The sequence below is a fragment of the Haliotis rufescens genome, unplaced genomic scaffold (genome assembly GCF_023055435.1).
Source record: "Haliotis rufescens isolate VD_foot unplaced genomic scaffold, xgHalRufe1.0.p SCAF_76, whole genome shotgun sequence".
NCBI classification, from domain to species: domain Eukaryota; kingdom Metazoa; phylum Mollusca; class Gastropoda; order Lepetellida; family Haliotidae; genus Haliotis; species Haliotis rufescens.
In genome coordinates this window covers 144,670-172,309 of record NW_025964368.1, presented here as the reverse complement: position 1 = coordinate 172,309, position 27,640 = coordinate 144,670, and the positions used below count along the sequence as shown (strand labels likewise).

Sequence of the window (27,640 nt, the reverse complement as noted above, 5' to 3'; positions counted from 1 at the left end):
AGGCCGTCTCTTACCAGTCTGTGTACGTGAGAGCTTCACCGCTTGTCCACTCAAACTCTCTGGCACTCCTCTTCCTCAAACCTGTGAAGACGCATGATCAAGGAATATCTTTAATGGTTTCTGTATATCGGCAAATGCACTTTGTCTTCCAACACCTCTATGATGTAACGTACATGTAGATGTTTGGCGATTATGATATCTCTTGTAAGATGGCAACGGTATCTGAACAAAATGGACTCCTGAATTATAGTTGGTTGGTTTGTTGTTTAACGCCGCACTCAGCAATATTCCAGCTATATGACGGCGGTCTGTAAATAATCGAGTCTTGACCAGACAATCCAGTTATTATTATCATGAGCATCGATCCACGCAATTGGGATCAATGACATGCATCAACCAAGTCAGCGAGCCTGACCGCCCGATCCCGTTGGTCCTCTTTTACGACACGCATAGTCACCTTTAACGCCAAGCATGGGTTGCTGAAGACCTATTCTACCCCGGAATCTTCACGGGTCCCTGAATTAAAGACTCCAGATCACAATGAACATCTTGGGGATTCAACAGATGTTCAAGACCACGCTCTCAAAAATAAATAAAGATTACGTTATGAATGGTGTCCTTGTGTTATTAGGCATTAAGAATTTGGAAGAACTTTGAGACATTAATTATTTATGGATAAATACTTTTCGACGTTTCAGGGCTAATAATTCCCTCTCATCAAGCACCTGAGGTAAGCCCAAAACACGTTAACATGTCTTTGGATATGGTCCAAAAAGTATTCGTAAGCCTCCTTTTGACGGACCGTGTCTGATACCTACCCATGTAAGCCTCCTTCTGACGGACCGTGTCTGATACCTACCCTTTATAAGCCTCCTTCTGACGGACCGTGTCTGACACCTACCTATGTAAGCCTCTCTCTGACGGACCGTTTCTGACACCTACCTATGTAAGCCTCCTTCTGACGGACCGTGTCTGACACCTACCTATGTAAGCCTCCTTCTGACGGACCGTGTCTGATACCTACCTATGTAAGCCTCCTTCTGACGGACCGTGTCTGACAACTACCTATGTAAGCCTCCTTCTGACGGATCGTGTCTGACACCTACCTACGTAAGCCTCCTTCTGACGGACCGTGTCTGATATGACTATCACCGTGTGGATGTACTGCATCTCGCTAGCGCTGTTGATGCTGACAAGATGGCTGCCATGTTCGACACATCTATCTTCGGCCTCGAACCAGGTCAAACCAGTTTGTTCTTGTTTGAACAGGTAGCAATGGCCGTTAAAGGCTCGAAAACCAGGCTTACACTCTGGAGACGAAAGAGACCAATACATTTTCAGAAACCTTTCCAAATTCGTCACCAGCTTACTTCATACAGCAGTACAAATCATGGTTTCAAACTGAGATTCTCTGCAACGCATGGATTATCTGAGTTATATAAGATTCAAGTCTTTGAAAGGTATTAGGAAGTGATACACATAAGGAAGAGAGTTTATGGATGTCATCTTCATTATTATGGGGAACACAACGTTTCGGAGAATATGCTTACCCCTTCATCAGGTGATTACTCCTTCATCATTCACCTGATGAAGGATTAAGCATATACAGTAAACTACGGTTATAACGAACTCAAAGGGACTACTAATTTTAGTTCGTTATAACCGTAGTTCGTTATATGTACATATACAGCATGACTACAGCAAGTAGTCGGGACCAAAAAGTAAATTCGTTATATCCGTCAGTTCGTTATAAGCGTGTTCGTTATAACCGTAGTTTACTGTACTCCGAAACGTTGTGTTCCCCATAATACAGACCTTGACATCCATAAATTCCTTTCCTTATACGAGATAGAGTTATTAATTTGTTAATATTTAGGTGATATTTTACATAAAATTATTCTAATCAACCAAAGAACAACATCTGAATAGTTATAGGAAATGTACTGGCAACCTGTGAAATATATTAACTTCAGCCTTTTGTAATACTTACCATACACAGACAATTTGATCCTGAACCCAGCCAGACTCGATACACGGGACATTCTCATACACGACATCAATGTCACCTTGACCTTGTTACTTGAGGATATGATCTCTGACCTCTGATGCCTGGAATAGTTTTTCCCAGTGGCCACGAAGAGAACCTCCCTGGTCTCCAGGACGTTCTCCACAACCAGAGCGTCCTCACAGTCGGCGTTCATGGCCTCGTATGCTCCAACCTGTTGGTCCACGCATATGGATAGAGACGCATTCTTGTAAGTGTGAGCGAGTGGTTTAACGCCGCTTTGAACAGTATTTCAGTTATATCACGCCGTGTCAGCTTGATGTGGGATGCAGGTCTCAGATGTTTACCAATTTGGTGAAACCCAAGAGTACGGGAATGGTGCTGACTGACCTAGAAATATAATCAGGACGCATCTGGGATTTGACCCCACGACCATATGTCTCTGGCTCGCCAAAGAGACGCAACTCTGAACAGCGAATTGGGGAACCTTAGACCCCTAGTGGGTGTCGGCGATGGACCGGGTAGTTCTAGAGCAAGACATCGTGGTTCACAAGACCTTCCCGTCAATTGATGCTTGTCGACATACAGTTTTAAGCTACGAGGGGCGTTCAGTAAGTTTTGCAACTTCAATAAAAGACCAAGTCGCAGAATATCTTTTGCACTTATATTTTTCAATATAATCGCCATTCACCTCAATACACTTATTCCATTTGTCCTTCAAGCTTTTAATACCACCTTTATAGAAATCCGCAGATTGGCCCTCTAACCACGCCTCTGTGGCAGCCTTTAAGTCCTCGTCATCCTGGAAGCGTCTTCCACGTAGGGCAGATTTCAGTTGCCGGAACAGGAAATAGTCACTGGGGGTAGTCTGGGCTGTAGGGTGGGTGATTTAACTGTTCGAATCCACATTCACATATGGCGGCCTGTGCAATTCTCGACTTGTGAACCGGAGCATGTAAGGAACTTTATTACAGCGCGTTGTTCATGTTTGAGAGAACCCATGATTGTGACCACCCTTAGGTGAATGAAGCCATCACATCTAACTTATTGTTGTGTCTGGAACTTGTTATGACACGTGTCAACCTGATGTTATGACAGGTGTCACACCTGCCACAAGTTGACATTGTTTGTGTAAACACAAATGCCCAAGTTGCAAAACTTATTGAACGCCAGTCGTATGTTGTGAGGCTCCTCGCAATTTTCAAAAATGTATTTTGGTACATTGTGTCGACCGCCAGCTTGGACCCTCGCAATTCACAACCCAACACAGGTATTCCAATATACTTGTAGCTTTACTTCTCAGTAATGGTCAAACAACATGTGAGGAGAAGACGACACAAGCCAAGGGAGGTAACTCTCCCACTACCTAGGCAGTCTGCCGCTAAACATAAACAACGGTCGCCAACCACACTGGCGCAACCTCCTTTTTTCTTTGTAACACATTACCTGATATGGGTTACTATTAAAGACTCATACTGTCATAAACAATACCCAAAATAACTGGTCACAATAAAACTTAAAACCTGATGTAGATATCCTTGACATCACGTGATATAAGCTGATACGACACCATAACTATAGTCTAAATGCGAAAAGGTATCCAGACACAGTTGATGGACATAGCAACATAAACATGTTAGAAATCGGTTACATAGTCATTGAGGTGTTGAGGTGGTCGCCGTGCACGGATTGACCTCCTTTGTGCAATGACTGGAGTTGAATACACGGTATCATCAGTGTCATCTGTATACACAATGTCATTGTCACTAACATTTTCACGCAAGGAGTCCTGATTATCAAGAGGAGGATGTTCTGGTGGGTTGACTAGAATGTCTTGGTCATGGTATGGTTCATTTAGCACTGGGGGAACGATGGGAAGGGTAGGTGGTTCAGTCCTTTGGGGAACAGTATCTATCTCACCATCAGAAGACTCATCGCACACATATTGCTGAGGAAGTCCACTTGACCGTTCATGTTGACATGGAACTCTGAAGCACTCTGATTTTTTTACTCTATATGATGTGCTTCGAAGTTGGGAACCCACAAACTTCTGAATGTTGCACCATTCACCATCGTTAACAACCACAAGGTATCGATCTCGTGACCGTGATTTATTACGATCTGCATGTAGATATACCAGGTCACCAATGCTGATGTTAGGGGTGGGCAGGCTTGGGATATGGGCTTTAGACATCTCACTGTGTAGGTGATTGGTAGTTCGCCGGTGATGTTGGTCAAGGATCAATTTTCTGTCTCCAACGGGTATTTGGTGGTTGTTAAATTGATCTCTTTGTGTCCACATTTCCCTGGCGGATAACCCTCTGGATCTGATGCGAGAATTTAGTTGAGCAGTGGCTATAGCTAGGGTTATAGGTGTGACCGACCCCCCCAAAGGATCAATTTTTAACAATTCCAGCTCCAGCTCTTGAATAGCTCGCTCGGCTACGGGATTCTTGTTCTTGTTCTTTATTCGACCAATTTCAATGCAAAGACGTTGACTTCGGAGGTCATCTTGAACTAAGGCCTTAAATCCTGGAGCTGGGTCAGTTCTGATGACCGCCGGGGGTCCATCTAATGGTCTCATCTCAACACTGAGGCGAATCAAAGCCTCACGTAGGGTTCCCTTTTGTTCATTTTCAATGGCACATGTACAGGTGAAAGATGTGACACATTCTCTCAACACAAGTATGAGTTGTCGTTCTCTTTTTATTACATCTGCAGCAAACGCGGCTCCAATGATCTCTGGGGGATCAGTAGATGACTGAGCCACAACTGTGTGGGGAACCTGTTGAAGAGATGTACAGTGATAACATCCGCTTGAAACTTTAGTTATTGCTTGATCCATGTCCAAAGCATAGAAGTAGCGGTTCACAACGAGTTTCAACTGGTGGGCAGAAGGATGATTTAACTGGATGTGCATTGCAGTCAGTAATCCATCCAAGACTTGTCGTGGAATGACGATGCACTCTCTGATGGTAACAAGGGGCTCATTTCTTTGAATCACCAACACACCATCTTTGGCGATGGTCACAGACTGTAGATAACGTTTTACGTCTTTAACATCAGTTTGTTTCTTGGATGGGCGAGTGCCCTGTATGAGATGAGCATGTGTGCGTCTGAGATCAGAACACTCTGACTGGATGGCGAGCCATGCATTCCTGTTGGTGTATGGCAGTTTAGATTTCCCTGACATGATGTCCTGAACAGAAGTACCACGTACCGTACAGTCCTCAGTTTGACGAATGAATGAGCAAATCTGACACAGGGGCTCGTCACACTTGGATGCATTTCTACTGGCAAAATCAGATGGAATATTTGCAGAACCACTGAGATGGCGAACAGAGGCCTGGTATCTACTCACTGTCGACAAAAAGGTAGACACTCTGGGGCTTGCTGAAAACTCTCCACGACACAACTTTTCATATGCTTGAACACATGGTTTACTGTCAGTCAGGATACATGCTTGTAGGCTTGACTGTACAAGGTAAGGACTAAAGTGCTTGGTGGCAACAGCTATAGATAGTGCTTCTATTTCACACGGTAGCCATGTCATTTGACGCTGGCGCAGTTTGGCACTGAAGAAACCAGCGAGGAGAGTACTGTTGTTCCTTGTAATGTAGAGAGTAGCACCTATGCCATGGTTTTTCACTGCTCCATCTGTAACGATCCATAGCTGGTCATCCTTTCGAGGAAGAACAATGGTTTTATGTGAGGATAGTGCAGATTGAGCATTTCCAAAGGCACAGATAAGTACCTCTGACCAAACTATTCTCTCTGCTGAAGGACGTCCAGCTTGAAGAGTGTCCAATGGACCCAATAGTCCAGCACAACCTGGTATTACCCGGGCGAACACTTTGTAGGCTCCAATAAACGACCTCAAACCCTTGACCGTAGATGGACGGGTGCAACTAGAGAGGGTGGAAATTCTGTGAGGACTTGCTTGAATTGAGCCATTTTTCCAAATCCATCCTAAGATGGTCACACTAGAAGGGCCGACAGTAGTCTTGGCAGCTGAAAGCTTTAATCCATTGAATTGCAAGGCCTGTAGAACACGTCGCCAGTTGTTCAGAAGCTCGTCTACGGTATTACCTCCACAATATAAGTCATCTGCCAACTTGGCCACTGATCCTTCCTTGAGCAAGTGCCCAAGCACACGACACATCAATTCTTCTAACGCAGTTTCAGAGCCCGGCATGCCCATGGCTGATCGGGCATAAACACGGACTCCACGGAAGGGAGTGGCCACACCACAATATTTCATTGATCCACGTGACAGGGGTATTTGGTAAAAAGCATTTGTCAAATCTGTGGTTATGATGTACTTCCATGCAGCTATCTGGCGTAATGTAGAATCAACATCAGGCATGAGTGATGGTTGTGGTTTACTATACCGCCCCACATCTGTGAATGCTGTAACCAGACGAAATCCACCATTTGACTTCTTGACAAGGAAGGATGGATTTAAATATTCCACTGATATCCCCACATCTTCAGGCTTGACGAAGACACCAATGTCCTCAAGCTCATCGAATTTGTCTTGCAACTCTACAAGTTTGTCACGTGAGTATTGTGGGACTCGTCCCTTGCGTTGAGGGGGTTGGACAGGACCCATGTTGACAACTGCCTTGAACGGGCCAGATTTTCCATTATATCCATGGACATGTGGATTAAACACATCATCGTACTCCTTTATGAGGGCGTGGAAACTGTTGCGAGTGTCTGGTGTGAACTGGTTATCTGGGTCAATGCGTACCTGTTCTGAACAATTGACCTTGCATGTAGTAGTGGACTGTCTGAGAGGAATGCTTTCTGATTGACTATCGACCATCTCGGTCCCAGAGTTTGGGATGGTGAATACTTGTTGAACCTGGCAAAAGTGCTCATGCTTCTTGAGGACAAGAGGCTCTTTGGTGTCATTAGGAATTCTAATCTTCCCTGAAACGCTGGACACTATATCTGGTGTTGGCCATTCTTTGTGGTCTTTGAATAAATCACCTGTTAGACGTGGTTCCACTGCGAATGTGTCATCTGAGTGGATCAGGTCATCCGGGAGTGATAACTCTATGAAATCGCCAGGCCAGATTGTTGTAGGGGACTTAGGCGCTCGTAAGACATGTGCACGTCTTACTGTATGGTGTGACGAGTGGGTTTCTTGGTTGCCGTACTGGAAGGTGGTTCCATCTCCAAGTGTAATTTGGCGCTTAGCTGGGCGAACGGCAACATCATTTATTTCCATGAACGGTGTTCCTGCAAGCAACTCGACATCAAGGTTCTCCACAACAAGGCCCTCGAAAATAAAATCCTTATTGTCACGGCTGAGAGTTACTCGTGTTTCACCAACAATATGGAGTGGGGATGAACCATCAGCCTGATGGGCAGATTGTGAACTTTTGGTGACTTCAATGCCGAGTCTCCTGGCAGTAGTCTGACTGATCATATTACCTGTAGCTCCACTGTCGAGGGTAAGACATATGACATTATGACCATAAAATGCGTTCATATATGGAGACTGACGTACACTGACTCTATTGACTGAAGCATTGTTTACACTTGAGGCAGTAACGGGAGGTGTAGATACTGTGTCTGTATGAGGGGACTGTCCATCTTCATCCTCTGACTCATCCAGGATGCTAGCTATTTGACGTGCCTTAGCCATGTATTTTCTGTCTTGATCAGGTAAGTATGAACATTCACTGAGAAAGTGATTGTCATTAGGACGACCAGCTGTGTGACAGAGGGGACACATTTTTGAGGTTGACTGGTAACGACGTTTATTGGATGTCTGCTGTATGCGAGGTCTAAAATTAGATCTTTGACTGAAGTTGTTTGCTCTAGTGGTAGCAGTCCTCATGACCTTGGCATCCTCAGATGAATGTATTTCATCTAACAGGGAATTGAGTGCCTGTGATATCTCAGGTTTAATTGACGCTAGAGTACGGGATCTCAGTTCCGTTCCATATCGTTGCTTCACCAGCTTGGGCAAATCAGGATGGATAAGGCGCAACCAAGTCAGGATAATAATGTTCTCTAACGTAGGTGTTAATTCCTCATCCTCGCCACTCGCCTCTCCATGATGAGTGATTCCGCCATTTTGTCTGAGCAGATTATCTTCCATAAATGCAGACAGGCGCTGGTAAAGATCCTCTGGTCGCTCCTCAGGTTGGAGATGTATGTCACACAAATCAAGAAAATGTGCACCAGATGACTGGAAGCCGTAGTGTAGTCTGATAGTCTGCCAGATACTTGAAATCGATACTGAACTTTTCACAATGGTGTTCCTGGCAATTACAGGACAATAATTGGCGATTTGGCCCAACATTAACTCGAGTGATGTTACCTTTTGCGCTGCCGTCTTGCGTTGAGCTCCAGCAACGTCTTCCCCATCATTTTCAAATCCTCGTAACGGGGTTGCACGTGTACGTTTTCCCCACGTGGCGCCGTCAGCAAGAAATGTTGCAAAATTCGTGTCCAGTGATAACGTATATAGTAGGTTTTGTTTCCAATTCTCAAACGAATTAACAGTTTCATGTTTCGTGAGAGACCACTGTTTCGGTGCTCTGTGAGTGTTTGCCATGATGTTATGCTAGTAGGCCTACTTGAAATACCCGCGCTATCGTGGCGATGTCGACCAGGTAGATTGCACACTTGTTCGTGTAGTAACTGCGAAAGTCAGGTTAAGTGCCGTGTTCAGAGATGCGGATGATCGTCTCCGCTGCCACCACGCCAGCTTGGACCCTCGCAATTCACAACCCAACACAGGTATTCCAATATACTTGTAGCTTTACTTCTCAGTAATGGTCAAACAACATGTGAGGAGAAGACGACACAAGCCAAGGGAGGTAACTCTCCCACTACCTAGGCAGTCTGCCGCTAAACATAAACAACGGTCGCCAACCACACTGGCGGACAAAAAGTCGCTTTTTAATGAAATAAAGGTCTGGATATCATACACACGCACGTACACAGACACGCACGACGCACATACATAGCTTTTAAAAGTGTCTTTGCTTAGAAACTTCGTAAAACGCACTCACTTTACATAATACCTAGATAAGCAGAAAGCCCAATAGAATATGAGTTCTTTTGCGAGGTACCTGCATGGATCGTCCTTCTTTCACTGGAAGTGTCAGATTAAGTATTTCCAGTTTGATTTGACTCTGGGCGGGGAACTCCACGTCCCACACACAGTGCGTACCCTCGCCGTAGTAGAAGGGGAAGCTCGGAGAAGTTATCTCCCCTGAATCTCTCACCTCAGTATAACATCCTTCCTTAGACTGGATATCTTCTACAATACAAAAACAAATACATTTTGTTTTGTCATCAGAGGATTTCACAGAAAAAGTTTGCCTTAGCCGATTGTTGTTCAGCCCACACTTGGCAATATCCCAGCTATATGCCGGCGGCCTGTGATTAATCTCTACCAGACAAACCAGTGATTGATATTATGAGCAACTCCCAGGCTGTCGGGGTACGGTTACACACAGTCAACCAATTGTAAGTGACTGAGTCTGGCCACCGATCCATTAAGTCACCTCGTACGACAAGCATGGGTTGCTGGGGATCTGTTCTAACCCGGAATCCCCGCGGGGATTAAGATTATTTGTTGTTTTAGTTTCACGACATCAAACAACATTTCAGTTGAAAAAAAATGAAAACTGTTTCAGGAATACATCTGTCTATATATAGTCGTTGTTTCTGTCACTGTTTCTATCATATCGAACCTTGTTTCGGACATCCAATAAGCTCCAGCTTGACGCATGCTTGACCGTTAAGATGCATCCGGATAATGCGTGAAAAGATGGATTCGACAAACAGGAATCTCTGTGGGAAGTCTGGGGCTAAAGACGAATCAACGTAGAAAGTCTGAAAAAGTCAGAGTGAGTGAGTTCGGTTTTACGTCGTTTTAAACATCTTTTTTAGTTACATCACGGTGGGTCGACTTGCATGAAAGCCTCGTAATTTTCAGTAGGGAGTATCTGGACAAGATGCGGTATACAAATCTATAATTTATAATTATTATATAAGTTGTGTAATGCCGACTGTGGCATTTAATAAAAGCGACAAAACCCTTTCCATATTCATAAGAAATATCTGTCAAAAATGGAGTCTATTTTACGATTCCGTCTACATCATGAGCATGTGTTTATGGATCATTATCGAATGGTGATGAAACCAGGTGTTCGCGAAAAGGTGAGCGTATCCTGCCTCACCTGTGGCACTCGTCGCAAACACATGCAAAGGCAAATCAATTGTTCAACCGGAAAAAACACGGGAATCTATAGTGTAAGTCAAAATAGGGAATTGCATCGGACATCATTTTTGTCACTGATGTGTTAAGTTTGGAAATGTCCTCCACATGTCTACCATAAACCGTTTTGAAAGCTTACTCAGGCTTTGAATATACCTTGATCACACAACTTCTGAGCACGACTTGTATGACGCTCTTTGAAAAGTTGTTTGAAAGAGCATGCTCGGTCGTACATCAACAGTTGTGAAGGGCTGGAGCTGCAGGAATATTACTCGACATAAAGGGAATGTTGAATTCATCAACATTCACTTGTTGTTGGGTCACTGCATTCAGTGAGCGAGTGGATGAGTATGGTTTTACGCCGCTTTTAGCAATATTCGAGCAATATCACGGCGGGGGACACCGGAAATGTGCTTCACACATTGTACCCATTCGGCGTGGCGAGCGAACGCTTTAACCACTAGGCTACCCCACCGCCCCCATTTCATTAGGAGTATTAAACTATCATACTAATCGTCTGTATTCCGTGAATGTTTACAGGCAGATACGTACCCTAACCTGCCCCCGACCGTCCAGATACGGAGTCAGCGTGTCTGGCGTCAGGCCGTGCAGCACTGTGAAGGAGTCGGGCATCTTGTGGTCAGCCCCTTCCTCTGTCCAGCCCTGCACGACCACGCCCTGCACCGTGACGCTGGTCAGCAGGTCCACCTGCAGCATATCAACAGGTCATTATCCAACAGATGGGGTTTGAGAAAACACACAACTTAATAGATAACGACTTCGCGTATGTTACATTTAGCGACCTTTTGACGCAGATTATCACTCCAGCTTGATAACGGTGTAAATATATACATAAAAAACTGCATCTAAATGAAAAAAAGAAATTGGTATCCATTAAGATGTGTGTTTTCTTATATACTCACCAACTTCTAGAATCAATCAAAAAGTTGGAAGGGGCGTGCAGGGACTGGGGATAGTTGTGAAAAATATTTGATCGTAAGATTTTTCTAAATATATTTCCATTGGGCATCCTGAACAGATTGTTGTGGGTTTGTAGGAATACAAAGAACCACTCCATTCATGATATAGTGCCATGATTTGCAGACTGTTTAAGCCTTATAGATCGCTAAACTGCTTATCCAGGTTTATCGGATTGGATTACAGCATCGATAACACCAACCCTTAAGTAAAGGTTTGTTTGTTTGTTTGTTTGTTCACGTGTTGATAAATGTTGTACTCATCAATATTCCAGCTATATGACGGCGGCCTAATATAATCGAGTCTGGGTCAGACAATCCAGTGATTGATATTGTGAGAAACGACCCACGCCGACGGTGCACGAAGATACGCTATCAAACCAAGTCACTGAGCCTGACCACTTGATCCATTTCACCACCCCCTGCATAGGTTGCTGGGGGCCTGTTCTAACACTGAATTGCCACGGGGGTGGGGGTTTGGGGGCGGGCTGACGTGATAAAGATGAGTATCTTGTCACCGACCATAAACGGGAGGCTGGTGGTGTGCGTGTACTGGCTGCGTGTGTGTGTGTGTGTGTGTGTGGTGGTGGTGGTGGGGGGGGGGGGGGGGGGGGGGGGAACAATCCATCTACCTGTATATATGGGTTAGGGTCAGCGTCCGAGGCGCACCACCCTGCGGGTAGGTTAAGTCGGGCATTACGTGGTGGCAGCGAGTCAGATGCTGTTGATGAAGATGCAATTTGCGCATCTTGAATCACTCCCGACAGCATCCCCATCGGCAAGCCACACGTCAAAGCTGAAATAAATCATACCCTTTTGTTCACATATCTAATGTATCTGGTTTGAAACAAATATGGCTATAACATAAGGCTATTATTACAGGTATTAAGCTTACAAAGTTTTGGCTAATCTAAGACATGGTTGTGAGTGAATGTTGTCCACGCAAGTTGATAATATTCCAGCCCGTCATCTGTGAACAGCCTTTTCGGATTGTGTACCTGTATTTCTTAACATATGTTGGTTTGTTTGTTGTTTTACGCCGCAGTATTCCAGCCATATGGCGGCGGTCTTTACACATGTGTATTAACTCAGTCTCATTAAAATCCGATCCTAGTTCTCGCTACCGCTAAACAAAGATCTGAGGACATCCCATTACGGCTCACGTCAGACCAACCTTTCACGAACTTTGACCGACCAATGGAATGACCAATCAGAAGGCAGCTTTCTCATGCTTTACGGCACTAATTTCAAATTGGCGACTACGCTTCGAAACATATTTTGACAAATTCTCGTTAACAAATTTGAAACCTGAACAAAAGAACATTCTGGAATGGCTAATAAATGGTCCATATTGTATGGATTCAGTCGTTGGTGAAGTTTTCGAGGTTGCCTGATTAGAAATTTTTATTAGATCACTTTTATAATCTGGTAAGCGATGCTCTGATTGGTCGGATGAAAGGTCGTTCTGACGTGGCCCCTAATGGGGTCCTCAGATCTTTGTTTAGCGGTAACTAGAACTGAAGTCTGATTTTAATGAGATTGGTATTAACTGATCGTATGCAGGCATTACGTGTGCATTAACTCTACTGCCTGTAATAATGTTCAAAACGCTTGTTCAAGTGTCGCGTGCTGTAAATAACACGTAGATCACTGTTGTGAGGTTATGCCACATGTTTTGTTTGTTTGTTTGTTTGTTGTTTAACGCCGCACTCAGCAATGTTCCAGCTATATGACAGCGGTCTGTAAATAATCGAGTCTGAACCAGACAATCCAGTAATTAACATCATACGCATCGATCCACGCAATAGGGATACGATGACATTCATCAACCAAGTCAGTGAGCCTGACCACTCGATCCCGTTAGTCGCCTCTTACGATAAGCCAAGTCGCCTCTTACGACAAGCATGGGTTGCTAAAGACCTATTCTAACCCGGATCTTCACGTGTGTATGCCATATTTGATATTCTTGGGAAGATTGCTAAATACAAGTAATCTAAAACCGCATTTTAAACCAAATATTTAAAAAAAGTGTTTTAAAATACTCAGTTTTACTAGACGCAAAAGAGGAGAGGTGAGGTGAGGTGAGGTGAGGTGAGGTGAGATTGGGTTTAACGTCGCGTCCAAGATTATTGCACATTATAGCGACGTGCATGCACGTGTGTGTGTGTGTCTGTGTGTGTGTGTGTGTAGCTACTTGTACTAGTCCGGACTGATGCCGATTTATAGTGCTAGCCCACTGAGATACCATGCCGCAGTTTAACATGAATACCCTACTCAGACACTGTATACTGACTCCGAGCCGACCAGTCCTTGTTTTAGCCCCTTAATCTAAAATCTTTTAACGTCTTTTTGTATGACGCGGCCGGGGATCGAACCCCGGACCTTCCGCTCTCTTGGCGGACGCTCTACCACAAGACCACGGAGGCGGTCCACTAGACCCAAAAGAGTAAAATTATACTAAATGCACAATATGAATGATAACGTGAGTACATACTTAATGGTTTCCAAACATTATCTTGAGCCTTCGTTCATCATCTTAGTCGAATCGTAGTGGGTACAGGGGAATCAGTTTAAAATACCCAAGGGAAAATGTCTTGAGTTAAAAATTTCGCAATTACCTTTAGCCCTTATTTTGACTTCAGACAGTTCAAAAATGAACCCTGGTGGGTAGTCACGTCCGGGGTGAGAGGCGACGTTGTTTTGTATGGTCACGTACTGACCAGTGAGTGGCCGGACACACTCAAATCGGTACACGTTATTGCGGCCCAGGTTTGTAGGGCCCTCGCAGACCGGGGCGCCGGACGTGAAGAAGTCCCACTGCCGGACGCTGACAAAGGTCATCATATGACGGGCGTTATAGGGCTTCTCCTCTGAAACCAAATACACAAAACAAATACAAATAACTAAAACAAATAACTGAAATATTAGAAAGTGAGTGAGTCATTATGGTTTTACGCCACTGTACGTGATATTGAAACAATATCAGAAATTGGCTTCACATATTGTACCCATGTGGGGAATCGAACCTGGGGCTTCGGTGTGACAAGCGGACGCTTTAACCACTGGTCTACCCATCTTCCCTTAACATTAGAAAGACATCAGGCTTCAAATGTTTACCGTATTCCACGTAATAAGCGCCCCGCTCTAATAAACGCCCACGGCGATATTTGCTATATATTGGCTAGTCAACAATCCCAATTAGCACCCCTTCCGATTGATCAATGTACACAATACTTATTTATTCGCGTATAATACACACTCGTGCGTTATATGCACCTTTAATTATGGGCAATTAAATTCTTGAAAAATATATCTGTCGTACATAAACATTTCAGGCTGTCAGCATAAACCACGAAATATATCTTTCACCAAAATAATATTCTAATAAGAGCCCCCGATTTCTAATTTTGAGAGCGCCCTGGGCGCTTATTACGTCGAATACGGTACCTTAAATTAGTTGATATTTAATCATGTAGAACTTTAAAAGGTTTATATTCCAGAAACGATGCCAATCTTTAATATAATTCTATTTTATTATCGTTTAAAATATACAAATATTATTATTAGTATACAACCTATGATTGTGGGTTCGAATCCCGGTTCGCCCCGATTATGTTTCTAGGTTTGTCAGCACTATACCCGTGCTCGTGGGTTTCACCGAAGTGGTAAACGTCTGAGACCTGCATCACTTCGGGCTTTCCTCCCACATTAAGCTGACACGCCGTGATATAACTGGAATACTGTTAAAAGCGGCGTTAAAAACCCAACTCACTCACTCACTCGCAATGTTTAAGCCAGATGTGGGAAGTCAAAGTCATATTACTGGGTTTACCAACCTTCAGCTCTGACTATGACGACTGCCTGCACCAGGAAGTGTCTCTGCAGGTCGACCTGAAACCACGGCTCCACCAAACCTGGTTCTGTGGCAAAAGATGCAGGGCCTACAAAGGAAACGTCATCTCAATGTATATACTGTTTATAGCATTCGTCACCACTCGCCCCTTTCCGTAACGTGCAAGAAGACTCGTCCCCCTATCGATGAATGTTATGTGCGAAAATACGACAAACCAATCAGAATGCGCGTATGATTTCAAGTTCTTTGTCAAGGATTCCCTCAGAAATATCTTTTGAATTTTACATATGTCTTGCATCTAAAAAAATACCCAAGACACAGTTAAATGTGTTCAATCATACTTTTAATTCCGCATGTCCAGATATGCTTTACATTGCATCTGAAATATATAATATAATATATGGGGATATATATGTGAACCATTACGCAACGAGATGACATGAGATTAGGTATGCCCGTTTGCGCTAAGAAGGAGCCCGGTCGCAAAAATGGCCATGAGAGGGGCACGAGTCGCTATCCGGCTTGTCCCGGAATAACACGAGTTGGTCACGAATGTGTTTATAGGTGTTGGTGGGACAAGCATGAGAATACGTCAGGGGCCTGTCACACTGCTCTCTCACCTTCTGGGTCTGCCAGACAAGCTTTGACTAGTATCAGGTACCAATCACAGTCCATTCCTAAAAGAACAAGAAGACAAAGTCATCGATATATATATGTGCATAAAGACACACAAATTATGTCTCCTTATACCAAGAAGGTTAATACTACAGCTTGTGAATACGCTATGATTTATGATAAACAGAACGATCCCTTCTCTGCTTGAAATGCTTTCAATACCTTCCAAAGACGTGAATTAGTGATGGTACTTATCTATAGAACCCGTAACCCGGGTTAGTGAGTGAGTGAGTTGGGGTTTAACGCCGCTTTTAACAGTATTCCAGTTATATCACGGGAGGAAAGCCCGAAGTGATGCAGGTTTCAGACGTTTACCACTTTGGTGAAACCCATGAGCACGGGTATGGTGCTGACAAACCTAGAAACATAATCGGGCCGAACCGGGATTCAAACCAACAATCATAGGTTTCTGGCGTGTCCAGGGGACGCAACTCTGCACAGCGAATCGCGGCGCCTTAGACGACTGGGCCACCCGTGCCCCGCGTAACCCGGGTTAGAATAGCTCTTCAGCAACCCCTTCATGCCGTGACAGGCGACTATGCTTGTCGTAAGAGGTGACTAACATGATCGGGTGGTCAGGCTCCTGACTTGGTTGATGCATGTCATCGTATCCCAATAGAGTGGAGCGAAGCTCATGATGTCAGTCACTGGATTGTCTGGTCCAGACTCGATTATTTACAGACCGCCGTCATATAGCTGGAATATTGCTGAGTGCGGCGTTAAACAACAAACAAACACACAAAACATATCTATAGATAGAGCTTTTCATTTGAAATCAATGTTAAATTCAATATTCTCAAAACTCTTAATCATTATCTAAATTCCTAAATTGATGTATGATGCTGTGCAACATCAGCAACGTCTCACAACGTCAGGGTACCATGCCACACAATCAACCAAGTCACCAAGCCAGCCCACCCGATCCATTTAGTTGTCTCTCAAAACAAGTACAGGTTGCTAGGGAACCTTTTTCAACCCGGAAGTGAATGAATGGTTAATGAGTCGCTCCGCAAAATGAAACCCTTATTTGAACCCCAACTTGTTATTGCCTAAAAAAACTCAAAATCTTTTGTTTGTAAGCAAACGAATAGGAAAATGCACCACTTTACCTGGTTTGCATGCTCAAGTATGTTCCGGAATTGATCACTACACTCACTTGAACGAAAAGTCAACTTGTTACTTCGAAAACGCAAAAAGATTTACAAAAGGTCCCAGTAAAGTTCATGCCTGATGTATAGAGAAAGTTTCATGAAGAAATATTGAACGGTTTAGGAGTTCGGAAACAAAATGTGAAGGAGCCGTTTCTATATCCCCCGCAAAACTTTGTTTGGGCCTTGTATAAAAATAACATTTGGAAAAATGTTATCAAAGCAAAGTGTGTACCTTTGTTTCTTCTCTTATTATCAAATCATTTGAATTTATATGTACAAATAGATGATAAAATTATCAATCCAGTGTACTTATTTAGTCATGTCGAGTTCAAGATAAAAAACTAATTTCCCCAAATCATTTACAATTTCATTTCAAATTCTACTAAATACAAGCTGTCCAACTTACTAATCTTGCCATCCAACGCATTTTCTGTGGAATTTCCCAGTTTGGCATTGGAAGACCTTGCAGCCTTCTTGAAAGCCACATTGGGTAAATCTTCGGAAACATCTGAAATAAACGGTATATTTGACTCCCCAGTAACAGTTACAGTCTTGCCAATGTACGCTTGTTTCCTGTGGGGTGTCATTATACACACAGCCCAGTCGGTTGATGTTCTCTAGTGGACAACCCTCCAAGTCATTGAGTTACCAATGTATTAGGTCTTCATAGATAGATACACAGTAGCGGGAACCAAATCTCACCAATAACCAATGATGACTACAGCAAGTCAGCGTTGCACAGAAGGGACACACCATTTAATGTTCTGGGCGGCCTAGATTTATAGAGAAAGGATGTTATTTTATCACTGCTTCTAAATACGAATTTTCTCTGCGGAAAAGATGAGCCGAACAATCTAAACATTCACAACACATATTTTCAGGTTAAAGAAAAAGTCCATTGAACAATTTTCTGTTTGGTAAACCTGAGGTCAATTGAATTTTCTTCTCCAGTTTTTGTGTGGAATATATTCTCTTTTTCAAAAGAACCCCTCCCCCGCCTCCCACCTTTTCTGAATATCAGTTCGTTGGTCCCTAACGCCAAGCGTTACATTTGCTTACAGGCTGACGTCGCATGGCAGGACAACTACTGTGCGGAGTCAGGCACTAAATACTTATTTTTTCATGCAAATTATATGGATGGCGGTTTGCTATTGGTGGGACAGGACTTGCCTACCCTTTTCGCGAACACCTGGTGTCATCACCGATTTTCAGGAGCCCATTCATATAATTTCCACAGCTATTTGACCTTTACGGCAAATTGAATCTGTTTCGGCAGAATACCCAGGCTGGTTATGCTCTTGCATTGACAATATATTTTTACACAAATGATACAAGATGATACACGATGATACAAGATGAAACGTACCACAAAGGGGCACGGAGACACAGAACGCCATGGTAGTCTTGTGTTTACAGACGAGGAAGCGCCAGTTCCAGGCCGCCTTCCGGCAGTAGTTCTCCTCCAAGTTCCCCATGATGTAGTCGGTGTCGGTGGAGGGCCAGCCGTTGTCGGCCCAGTACTCACACTCGTAGCCCAAGTTGTGGACACTGTGACGACCTCTATAAGAAGACCCTAGGTCCTCAAAGAAGGCACATTCTCTCCGCTCTGAAAACACATTTAGCCTCTGAGGAAAATTGTCAAGATTTGTTACATGTTTTTCTGACTGTGTTGTTTTAAACAGCAACTGTTTTCTATCATATGCAAAAACAAATTGGAGGATATATGGCATACGTTTTTAATTGACACGTTCATTATGATGTGAGGCACGTAGTCTCCTACATTGGTGTAATATTATTGATCTCATACTACTGGTCTCATACTATTGATCTCATACTTTTGACCTCAAACCTTAGTCTCGTACATTGGTGTAATACAATTGTGTCATACTATTGGTGTCATACCATTGGGATCATTCCATTGCTCTCATACTATTGGTGTCATACCTATGTGTCATACCATTGGTATCAAACAATGATGTCATACCAATGGTATCAAACAATGGTGTCATACATTGGTCTCATACCATTGGTATCAAACAATGGTGTCAAACATTGGTGTCATACTATTGGTCTCATACATTTGTGTCATACCATTGGTCTCATTCCATTGCTCTCATACTATTGGTGTCATACATTGGTGTCATACATATGTGTCATACCATTGGTATCAAACAATGGTGTCATACATTGGTCTCAAACAATGGAGTCATACATTGGTGTTCCTACTATTGGTCTCATACATTTGTGTCATACCATTGGTGTTATACATTGGTGTCATACATAGGTGTCATACCATTGGTCACATGCAATGGTCTCATTCATTGGTGTTATACCATTGGTGTCATACATTGGTGTCACACTACTGGTGTCATACCTTTGGTGTTACACATTGGTGTCATACATACATGTAGGTGTCATACCATTGGTCTCATACATTGGTGTCATACAACTGGTATCAAACAATGGTGTCATACCACTGGTATCAAACCATGATGTCATACATTGGTGTCATACCATTGGTCTCAAACATTGATGTAATACCATTGATCTTATACATTGGTGCCATACTGTTGGGCTCATAAAATGGTTTCATGCGTTGATGTCATACATGTTTGATTGCACTGCTTGGATCATAATACTGCCAACAAGAAAGAACCTTCATAATGCTTCCTTTTCGAACAAGATTCCTTCTTTTCTATTAAAATGAATATGGGCGGATTCTAGATGTCTATCAACATACCATAAGGCTTGTAGAAGCAGAGTCTGAGAGCCAAAGTGTCGTTCTCGTGTGGTTCCAGTTCATCCTGGGACATATTTGTAGAGGGGATGAAGGCAAATGTTTCCTCAAAGACCTCCGTGCCACCCACTTGCTGACAGGGAACCTCTGACTGGGGCTGGGACAAGTAGAACACTACTACACTACGTTACCATGTTACCATGTTACCATGCCTGAATTTCAGAACGTACAGTGAGATTGGGTTAAACATCACGATCAAGATTATTTCGCGCATAGCTAATTGGAAATTTGAACTTTTTCAGGTCATAAGAAAACGCGGGGCGGTCGAGTAGCCTAGTGGTTAACGCGTTCGCTCGTCACGCAGAAGACCCATGTTCGATTCCCGACATGGGTACAATGTGTGAAGCCCTTTTCTGGTGTCCCCCACCGTGATATTACTGGAATATTGCTAAAAGCGGCGTAAAACCATACTCACTCATTAGGAAACGCATTATTGAACTGTTACAAGAGCTGAGATGGAATGGGGTTTAATATTATTTCACATGTGTGTGTGTGTGTGTGTGTGTGTGTGTGTGTGTGTGTGTGTGTGTCTTATTGTACCAGTCGTTTTATAGTGTTTTCATGCTATAGATGGCATGCTGCAGATACACATTATACTGACATCAAGCTCCCATTCCTTGTTTTATTCCCTAAATGCCGACCGCCAGGCAGGGTAAGAACAAGTATTATTTTTTAACGTCATTTGGTATGACGCGGACAGGGGATCGAAACACCGACCTTCGCTCCTGTAGATTTAACCGCGCTAAATTGAATTTGAAACCGAACGCGTAGGGAGGGGTTTCAAATGTTAAATTTAGTTGGTTGGTTGGTTGTTTAACGCCGCACTCACCAATATTCCAGCTATATGACGGCGGTCTGTAAATATTCGAGTCTGCACCAGACAACCCAGTGATTAATATCATGAGCATCGATCCACGCAATTTGGATCGATGACATGCATCAACCTAGTCAGCGAGCCTGACCACCCGATCCTGTTAGTCGCCTTTTACGACAAGCATAGTCACCTTTTACGGCAAGCATGGGTTGCTGAAGACCTATTCTACCCCGGAATCTTCAAGGGTCTTAAATTTAGTGCAAAACATTATATGAGTATTGTAGTAACCGCAACTTTGCATTTTATAACCTATAATTGTAGAAATTGTTTTAAAATGCCTACCGACAAGGACTAAAAAGGCGTACTTTTCTATTAGTATAAGCTTCCGTGGTAATACGGCCGTCAAATCAGCTGTTTCAGTGGAACTATATTGTGATTTGATAAACTCTGATTCGAGAAGTCTCCACATTCGTGGTAGAATAAATTGTTTTCACAATCATTATCATAAAGCTTAATAATCAGATTTTTATCAACTAAACTGCTAGTTTTCGGAAGCTGCTATTTCACTGTAATATCAAGTAAGAAGTAATTAGAATTTCAATCAATCACAGTTTTAAATTTCCCGAGTTCCATGCCCTCTGATTCGTAATGGAATCGCTAAACGCTTTGAGCTCTTAGGCAATGAAATTCGTGAAGTGCTTGTCAGTTTTTCGAATCACCATCCATCCAACTCAGGCTCATGGACCTGCTTACAGTCGGTCCAAGTTTTGTAAACTGGGCCAGAACAATGCCGATTGACCATAAGCAGGTGCTGCACGAAATTCACGTCGCCTAAACTTGACACGACACATGTCAAGATGCAGTTTTACAGCGGACTCTTTCTGACATATTCATGAAGTAAACCATAAACCAACCAGGTACATTTTGTTTGTTTTTTGTTTAACGACGCACTCAGCAATATTCCAGCTATATGACAGCGGTCTGTAAATATTCGAGTCTGCACCAGACAACCCAGTGATTGATATCATGAGCATCGATCCACGCAATTGGGATCGATGGCATGCATCAACCAAGTCAGCGAGCCTGACCACCCAATCCCGTTAGTCGTCTCTTACGACAAGCAAAGTCGCCTTTTACGGCAAGCATGGGTAGATGAACACCTATTCTACCCTAATCTTCACGGGTCCTCAGCAAATATTCCAGCTATATGATGCTCAATGCTCAGCAATATGCAAGATACGGGTGACCAGTATATAAATAATCGAGTCTGAATCAAACAAGCCAGTGATAAATATTGCAAGCATCGATCCACGTCGTCGGGGTACGATGATCACACGCTATCAACCAGGTCACTCATCCATTTGGTCGCCTTTCACGACCAGCATTGCTTGGGAGCAGTTCTAACCCGGAATCCTTTGCGAGTAATAGCCAGAGACATGGGAATATATTTAAGTGCGCATGCTCCCTGGCCCCAATAAAGTACTCTGGTGCTTCGCTCCCTTAAGCAATCAAATTCGTTATTTGATGGTTAAACTTTCGAATCTACATCTTTGAAACTCCAGCGACGAGCATGTCTACAGTATCAGTAATCAAATTGTTCAACTCTCACATTTAAGGAAGGGGGCACGGGTGGCCCAGTCGTCTAAGGCGCCGCGATTCGCTGTGCAGAATTGCGTCCCTTGGGCACGCCAGAAACCTATGATTGTGGGTTCGAATCCCGGTTCGCCCCGATTATGTTTCTAGGTTTGTCAGCACCATACCCGTGCTCGTGGGTTTCACCGAAGTGGTAAACGTCTGAGACCTGCATCACTTCGGGCTTTCCTCCCACATTAAGCTGACACGCCGTGATATGACTGGAATACTGTTAAAAGAGGCGTTAAACCCAACTCACTCACTCACTCACATTTAAGGAAGTTTCCCATTCCAGTGCTAAACACAAGTTGCTTACCTTGATCAGGTAAAATGGAAAGACGGAAGGCAGGGCCATGGTTGAATTTGCATCTTCATCGGACCGGCAACACAAGATGACGATGACCTCATTTTCATTAAAGGTCATATTTGGTAGTTGACCTTCAATGTCATCATTGATAATCGCATAGTCTCTCAATGTCAAGAAGGATGTGTTGAATTCTGAAAACACAATTTAGTCATATAATGAACATATAATCGACATATTTCTGATATAAGGCGATTGTTCAAAGGGAGTATATATTTAAGTTATAGACGCCAAGTTTACCAAAGAAAATACTTAATCGTTGAGTTTGGGTGATTATGTTCTTTTCCGACGTCATTAATATTACAGCTTACCTATCTAACCGAGTTTGGATTAACTCCTTCATTTACAGCACGCTATTTTTTGTATCGAATGTATAACGTTACACATACGCATACACACCCGTTAGATATTGCATTATGTCGTTCAGATACTTGTTATCAGGCATTATTTTGGTGATTTCCATAAAGCTGATAAGTAAAAACTTACTTTTATTCGTATACGGTAAAAAGTGGCGCAATTGCTTTTTTTAACGTATCACACTGTCTCTTTTTCCAACCTGTTTTACAGTTAATAGAACACCATCAGCTGGGAAATTTAATATGCTACATCACTGCGTAATTTTACAGTCGGAGGCAGACCCAGTGTCGCGAGAGCGCAGTTTCCCCACAACATTCACTTTTCAGATAGCTCGGCATACAGCGGGTTAAGAAGTCCAATGGGCGACAGCATGAGCAACGTCTTACGCTGTTACGCAGGCAACAAGCAACGTCACACAACGCAACCACCCTATCACCCTTAGTCGGCTCTTACAAGCATGATGACCGATGACCTATTCTGCCCTGTGGTCACCATGGGTCTCAATACAGCCAACTGCCTACTTCTTCTTTGTTGACGGTTAGTGACGTTTAAGGAATAAATTAAAACCTTGGTAACTCCAAGTCCTGGTGACTATTAGAACATATGCATAACGTTAGAATCAGACAGAAGTGGAGATGTCGAATATGAAACGGCAGAAAGCGTAAATCGGCGATGCATTGGGGTATTGTTTGTTTTTTAACACCGCAATATTCCTGCTATATGTTTGTAAATAATCGAATCTGGACCAGACCATCCAATGATTGACATCATGAGCATCGATCTCAATTGGAATACGATGACATGCATCAACAAAGTCAGCCGAGCCTGACCACCCGATCCCGTTAGTCGCCTCTTACGACATGCTAAGTCGCCTTTACGGCAAGCATTGGTTGCTTAAGACCTATTCTACCCCGGATCTTCACGGTTTGGAATGCATTGAGGGAATTGGTACACTAACTAATCGCTTATCATGTAAAAACAGATAACACTAAATATACAACACTGGTACACCTTTACCTGATGGGCAGTCAGCGTCACCTTGAAAGATGCAGTAATGACCTTGTGGCCAAATATTCGATGAAGCAGTTCTGTTTTCTGTGACATTTAGAATTTCGTCATCTTCAGTGTCAAGGTCATCGGGTCTCATGCAAAAGTTCAGTTGGATTGTATGCAGATGATATGGTCCAAGCAGATGGAGGCTATCTGACCAATCGTGGTAGGCTGTCCTTGACCCTGTAGAGGTCAAATTGATGTAACCTGTCTGCCATCCATATTCAGATGTTTCAGGACAGCCATAGACGGTAGACAGTAGACCGTAGTTCCCTCTCGGCCACGAGGACACTTTTCTTTCTGGAAGAAGAGTGAGTGACTGAGTTACAATTAAGTCCATCCGTGGTGTATATGACAGAACGTTTAAGCGGAGAGCGGAATGTCTGTGGTTGGACACTGAAAGACGTTAAAAGATGGCCGTTGTTGTTCGCTGCCTGGTGTTCGGCATTAAGGGGATGAAACACACACACGCACGCACGCAGACACACACATACACACACACACGCACGCACGCAGATACACACATACACACACACGCACGCACGCACGCAGACACACACATACACACACACACACACACGTGTATATGTGAAATAATATTAAACCCCATTCCATCTCAGCTCTTGTAACAGTTCAATAATGCGTTTCCTAATGAGTGAGTATGGTTTTACGCCGCTTTTAGCAATATTCCAGTAATATCACGGTGGGGGACACCAGAAATGGGCTTCACACATTGTACCCATGTCGGGAATCGAACCTGGGTCTTCTGCGTGACGAGCGAACGCGTTAACCACTTGGCTACTCGACCGCCCCGCGTTTTCTTATGACCTGAAAAAGTTCAAATTTCCAATCGTGGCTGCGCAAAACGTGAAAATATCAGTTAAGTCACGCGATTAGAAAAAAAACATGTTATGGGACAAGATAAGCCAAATATCCGCCATATGTTCAATGTTTGATTTAACGCCGCTTTGAATTGTTACAGGATTTCAGTTACATCACGGAGTGTCAGCTTATTTTCAGGAAAGCCCGAATTGACGTATGTTTTAGACATTTATGGATTTGGTGAAACCCACGTTACAAATTAGAAATCTAGTTAGGACAAACAGAACGGAAGTCTTTTAGGGCCTGTTCTTTCCTTGAAATCCCAAGATGCTCTGTTGAAATGTCAAGGTACTTAATTGAAATTTCAAGATATATTAGTTGAAATTTATGGAAGCCGTTTGTTTTGGGTTTTTTCTTGGAATTTCAAGATACTAAGTTCAAATTTCAAGATGATATGTTGACATTTTAAGATACTAAGTTGAAATTTCAAGATAATGATCTTGAAAATTCAAAATAATAAGTTGAAATCATAAGATCATAACTTGACATTTCAACTTGAAATCTTAAAATTTCAACATAGCAACTGAAATTTCAACTTTGTATCTTCAAATTTGATAAAGCATTAAAAAAAAATTTTGTTTAAAAAAAAATAAAAATTCAAATTTCAAGAAAAAACAAACAAATCACAAAACAGTGGCACAAAACCTGCCTTAAGGGCATAACTCTACACAGCCAAATGCAGCAGCTTAGACGGTTTGTCCACCTGTACTCCCGAGACTCATGAAACTCGCTAATTAGTAATTATCAGTCCTAATAAATCCATGCTTGGGAAGCAATGCGCATTTGAAACAGTCCATGTGCCTACGGTTATCAATTGAAACAAATTTACATCCCCTTACCAGAAACACGGTCACTCTGAGCAAGGAAGGCCATCACAAGAAGCAGGATCACCCGGAGCGCCATGTTGCAGGACATCGCGAACACTATTGGAACATATCAAGGATACAGATTTGAATTATCCGCTGAACGCTGCTGTGGGATGACATCAGTCGCAGCAGCTGCGAGCACAACCTAACCTTACTGACACGTGTCTGATGTGACAATAGAGAAGACGGAATATTTGTGAGAAACAAATCCACTGTTTGGACTCCCAGTAATCTTATCAGTGTTAATCTTATATTACTGTTATGATAACTAATGCATGCGCCTTGATAAAATAGCGCTCCAACAACGGACGGCAACAATAACACAGGGACAAGAGAAGGTATGACATATGATGCTTACACTCAGGGTATTTATTTTCTGATGGGGCCAATAATAAAAGGTAAATTGATGCCATTGTAAAAAAGAAAAAGAAGTAACTAGGCGATTGAGACGTATAAAAACAGAGCACTTGATCACGATATCGTACTGTTATTGCAAAACTAACTATTTTTAAAGGCAATTTTCGTTGATTAGAAACTTCAGTTCATTTTCGCTATTTGCTCCATCGTGAATATATGGGAATAAGGATGATGAATTGATGCGTTATGCATGACTGTTGTTGCAGCATCCCTGGAAGGGATGCTTTGTTTCTGTAACCCATTGTGACACTAAACATTCATAAAAGAGGTGTTATTATTGGCCTTTGTAGCCTGAGATTTTAAAAGCGAAAATACGCTGATGTGAAAAATGAGCTTTACACGTTGTTATACAGCTGACTACGGCGCGATAAGTCGCGTCATTAGAAACTGTGGCTGTCCTTTTTACTTGGGTTAAAATCAATAATGTCAACAAAATAGAATTCGTATTCCTAATTCTGTTTCCAAATGAATATATAATTCATAAGTAAGAACGATTTACAAGGGATTCCTTTTCAGTTTCCTTAAGATTCGGGGCAGGTTAGTCAGTTTTGCAAGTATAAATAAAGTCGGCCTTAACACTGAGACAGTGTCCGTTACTTGTAGGAAGGCATCGGTTTTAGCAAAACCCATAATCAAATCCAACCATTAAACGTTTTTAAACACTGCGACAATAGAACAGCATAACCATATCCTACCTTTGTTGTTGGGCTGTTGATGACTGATCTGCACTGGTCACTCTGACGGTAGTACTGACAATGTACTTCAAGGACACAACAACCGGAACCGGTGTATGGTACAATAGACACAATTCTACAGCAACAACAACCAGTGCATGTTACAATAGACACAATTCTACAGCAACAACAGTCAGTGTATGGTACAATAGACACAATTCTACAGCAAGAACACCCAGTGCATGGTACAATAGACACAATGCTACAGCAACAACAGCCAATGTATGGTACAATAGACACAATTCTACAGCAACAATAGCCATTGTATGGTACAATAGACATAGATGTACATCCATCATCTGTTTTAAACCATGTGACACAAAGGAATCGTTTCATTATAACAAGTTTAACATTAAGCAAAAAAGCAGAAAAAAGATAAATAAATATATTCACATGCAGAAAACAAAACTTCAAAACAAAGACAAAGATTTACGAGGGAACACCATAGATGACGTCATAGTTAACGACGGGGACTTCAACAGTCAGGAGTTGATACTTCAGCTCAAAACCGCGCCCCTCTTCATCGGAGTTGGAATAAAATTCCACATCAAGCATATGCCAGCTTGAAAGGACATCACTGATTGGTCGTTTGGCCTTACAGAAGCGACCAATCAGATTCTTTACAAGCTCATAGTCGTAATCATAGAGAGCCAAGTAGTCGTTCACACAATAATTATTGTCGTTGCCACCGATGACGTCGAGTTGGAGGAAGAAGATGCGGATGTATTGGCCCCAGGCTCCGCGGATCCCCCAATGGCAAGTGGAGAAGACGCTGTATGTGTTGGGGAAGAAGGGGGAGCTGAGATAGCCACAGCCGG

The 27,640-nt window shown here is 42.9% G+C and overlaps 2 protein-coding genes across 2 annotated transcripts in view; both read right to left on the bottom strand.

The window, feature by feature from the left end:
* LOC124136091 overlaps positions 1-19,475 on the bottom strand; it is a 40,683-nt gene extending 21,208 nt beyond the window's left edge. Inside the window, exons 1-13 of the mRNA XM_048388677.1 lie at positions 19,424-19,475; positions 18,276-18,515; positions 17,316-17,417; positions 15,704-15,760; positions 15,067-15,171; positions 13,849-14,100; positions 11,863-12,026; positions 10,806-10,961; positions 9,727-9,868; positions 9,100-9,290; positions 1,991-2,219; positions 1,107-1,310; positions 15-81 (exon numbers count right to left, since the gene is read on the bottom strand). Coding sequence (XP_048244634.1) covers positions 15-81; positions 1,107-1,310; positions 1,991-2,219; positions 9,100-9,290; positions 9,727-9,868; positions 10,806-10,961; positions 11,863-12,026; positions 13,849-14,100; positions 15,067-15,171; positions 15,704-15,760; positions 17,316-17,417; positions 18,276-18,515; positions 19,424-19,475 — 1,961 coding nt within the window. The remainder of the gene's footprint in view (positions 1-14; positions 82-1,106; positions 1,311-1,990; positions 2,220-9,099; positions 9,291-9,726; positions 9,869-10,805; positions 10,962-11,862; positions 12,027-13,848; positions 14,101-15,066; positions 15,172-15,703; positions 15,761-17,315; positions 17,418-18,275; positions 18,516-19,423) is intronic.
* A 154-nt stretch (positions 19,476-19,629) lies between these two features.
* LOC125376772 lies at positions 19,630-25,708 on the bottom strand. The gene is made up of 4 exons (XM_048388676.1): positions 25,645-25,708; positions 23,891-24,223; positions 22,469-22,650; positions 19,630-19,803 (listed from the first exon to the last, which is right to left on the bottom strand). The coding sequence occupies exons 1-4, from the start codon at positions 25,706-25,708 to the stop codon at positions 19,630-19,632; spliced, it is 753 nt and encodes a 250-aa protein (XP_048244633.1).
* Positions 25,709-27,640: the final 1,932 nt, after the last annotated feature.

Coding starts and splice junctions, on each gene's coding strand:
- LOC125376772 (XM_048388676.1), bottom strand. CDS start 25,708: ATGGCGCTCCGGGTGATCCTGCTTCTTGTGATGGCCTTCCTTGCTCAG. Junction 24,224..25,644: donor TCAGAGTGACCGTGTTTCTG/GTAAGGGGATGT, acceptor CTCTTCTTCCAG/AAAGAAAAGTGTCCTCGTGG. Junction 22,651..23,890: donor TGACGCTGACTGCCCATCAG/GTAAAGGTGTAC, acceptor TTGTGTTTTCAG/AATTCAACACATCCTTCTTG.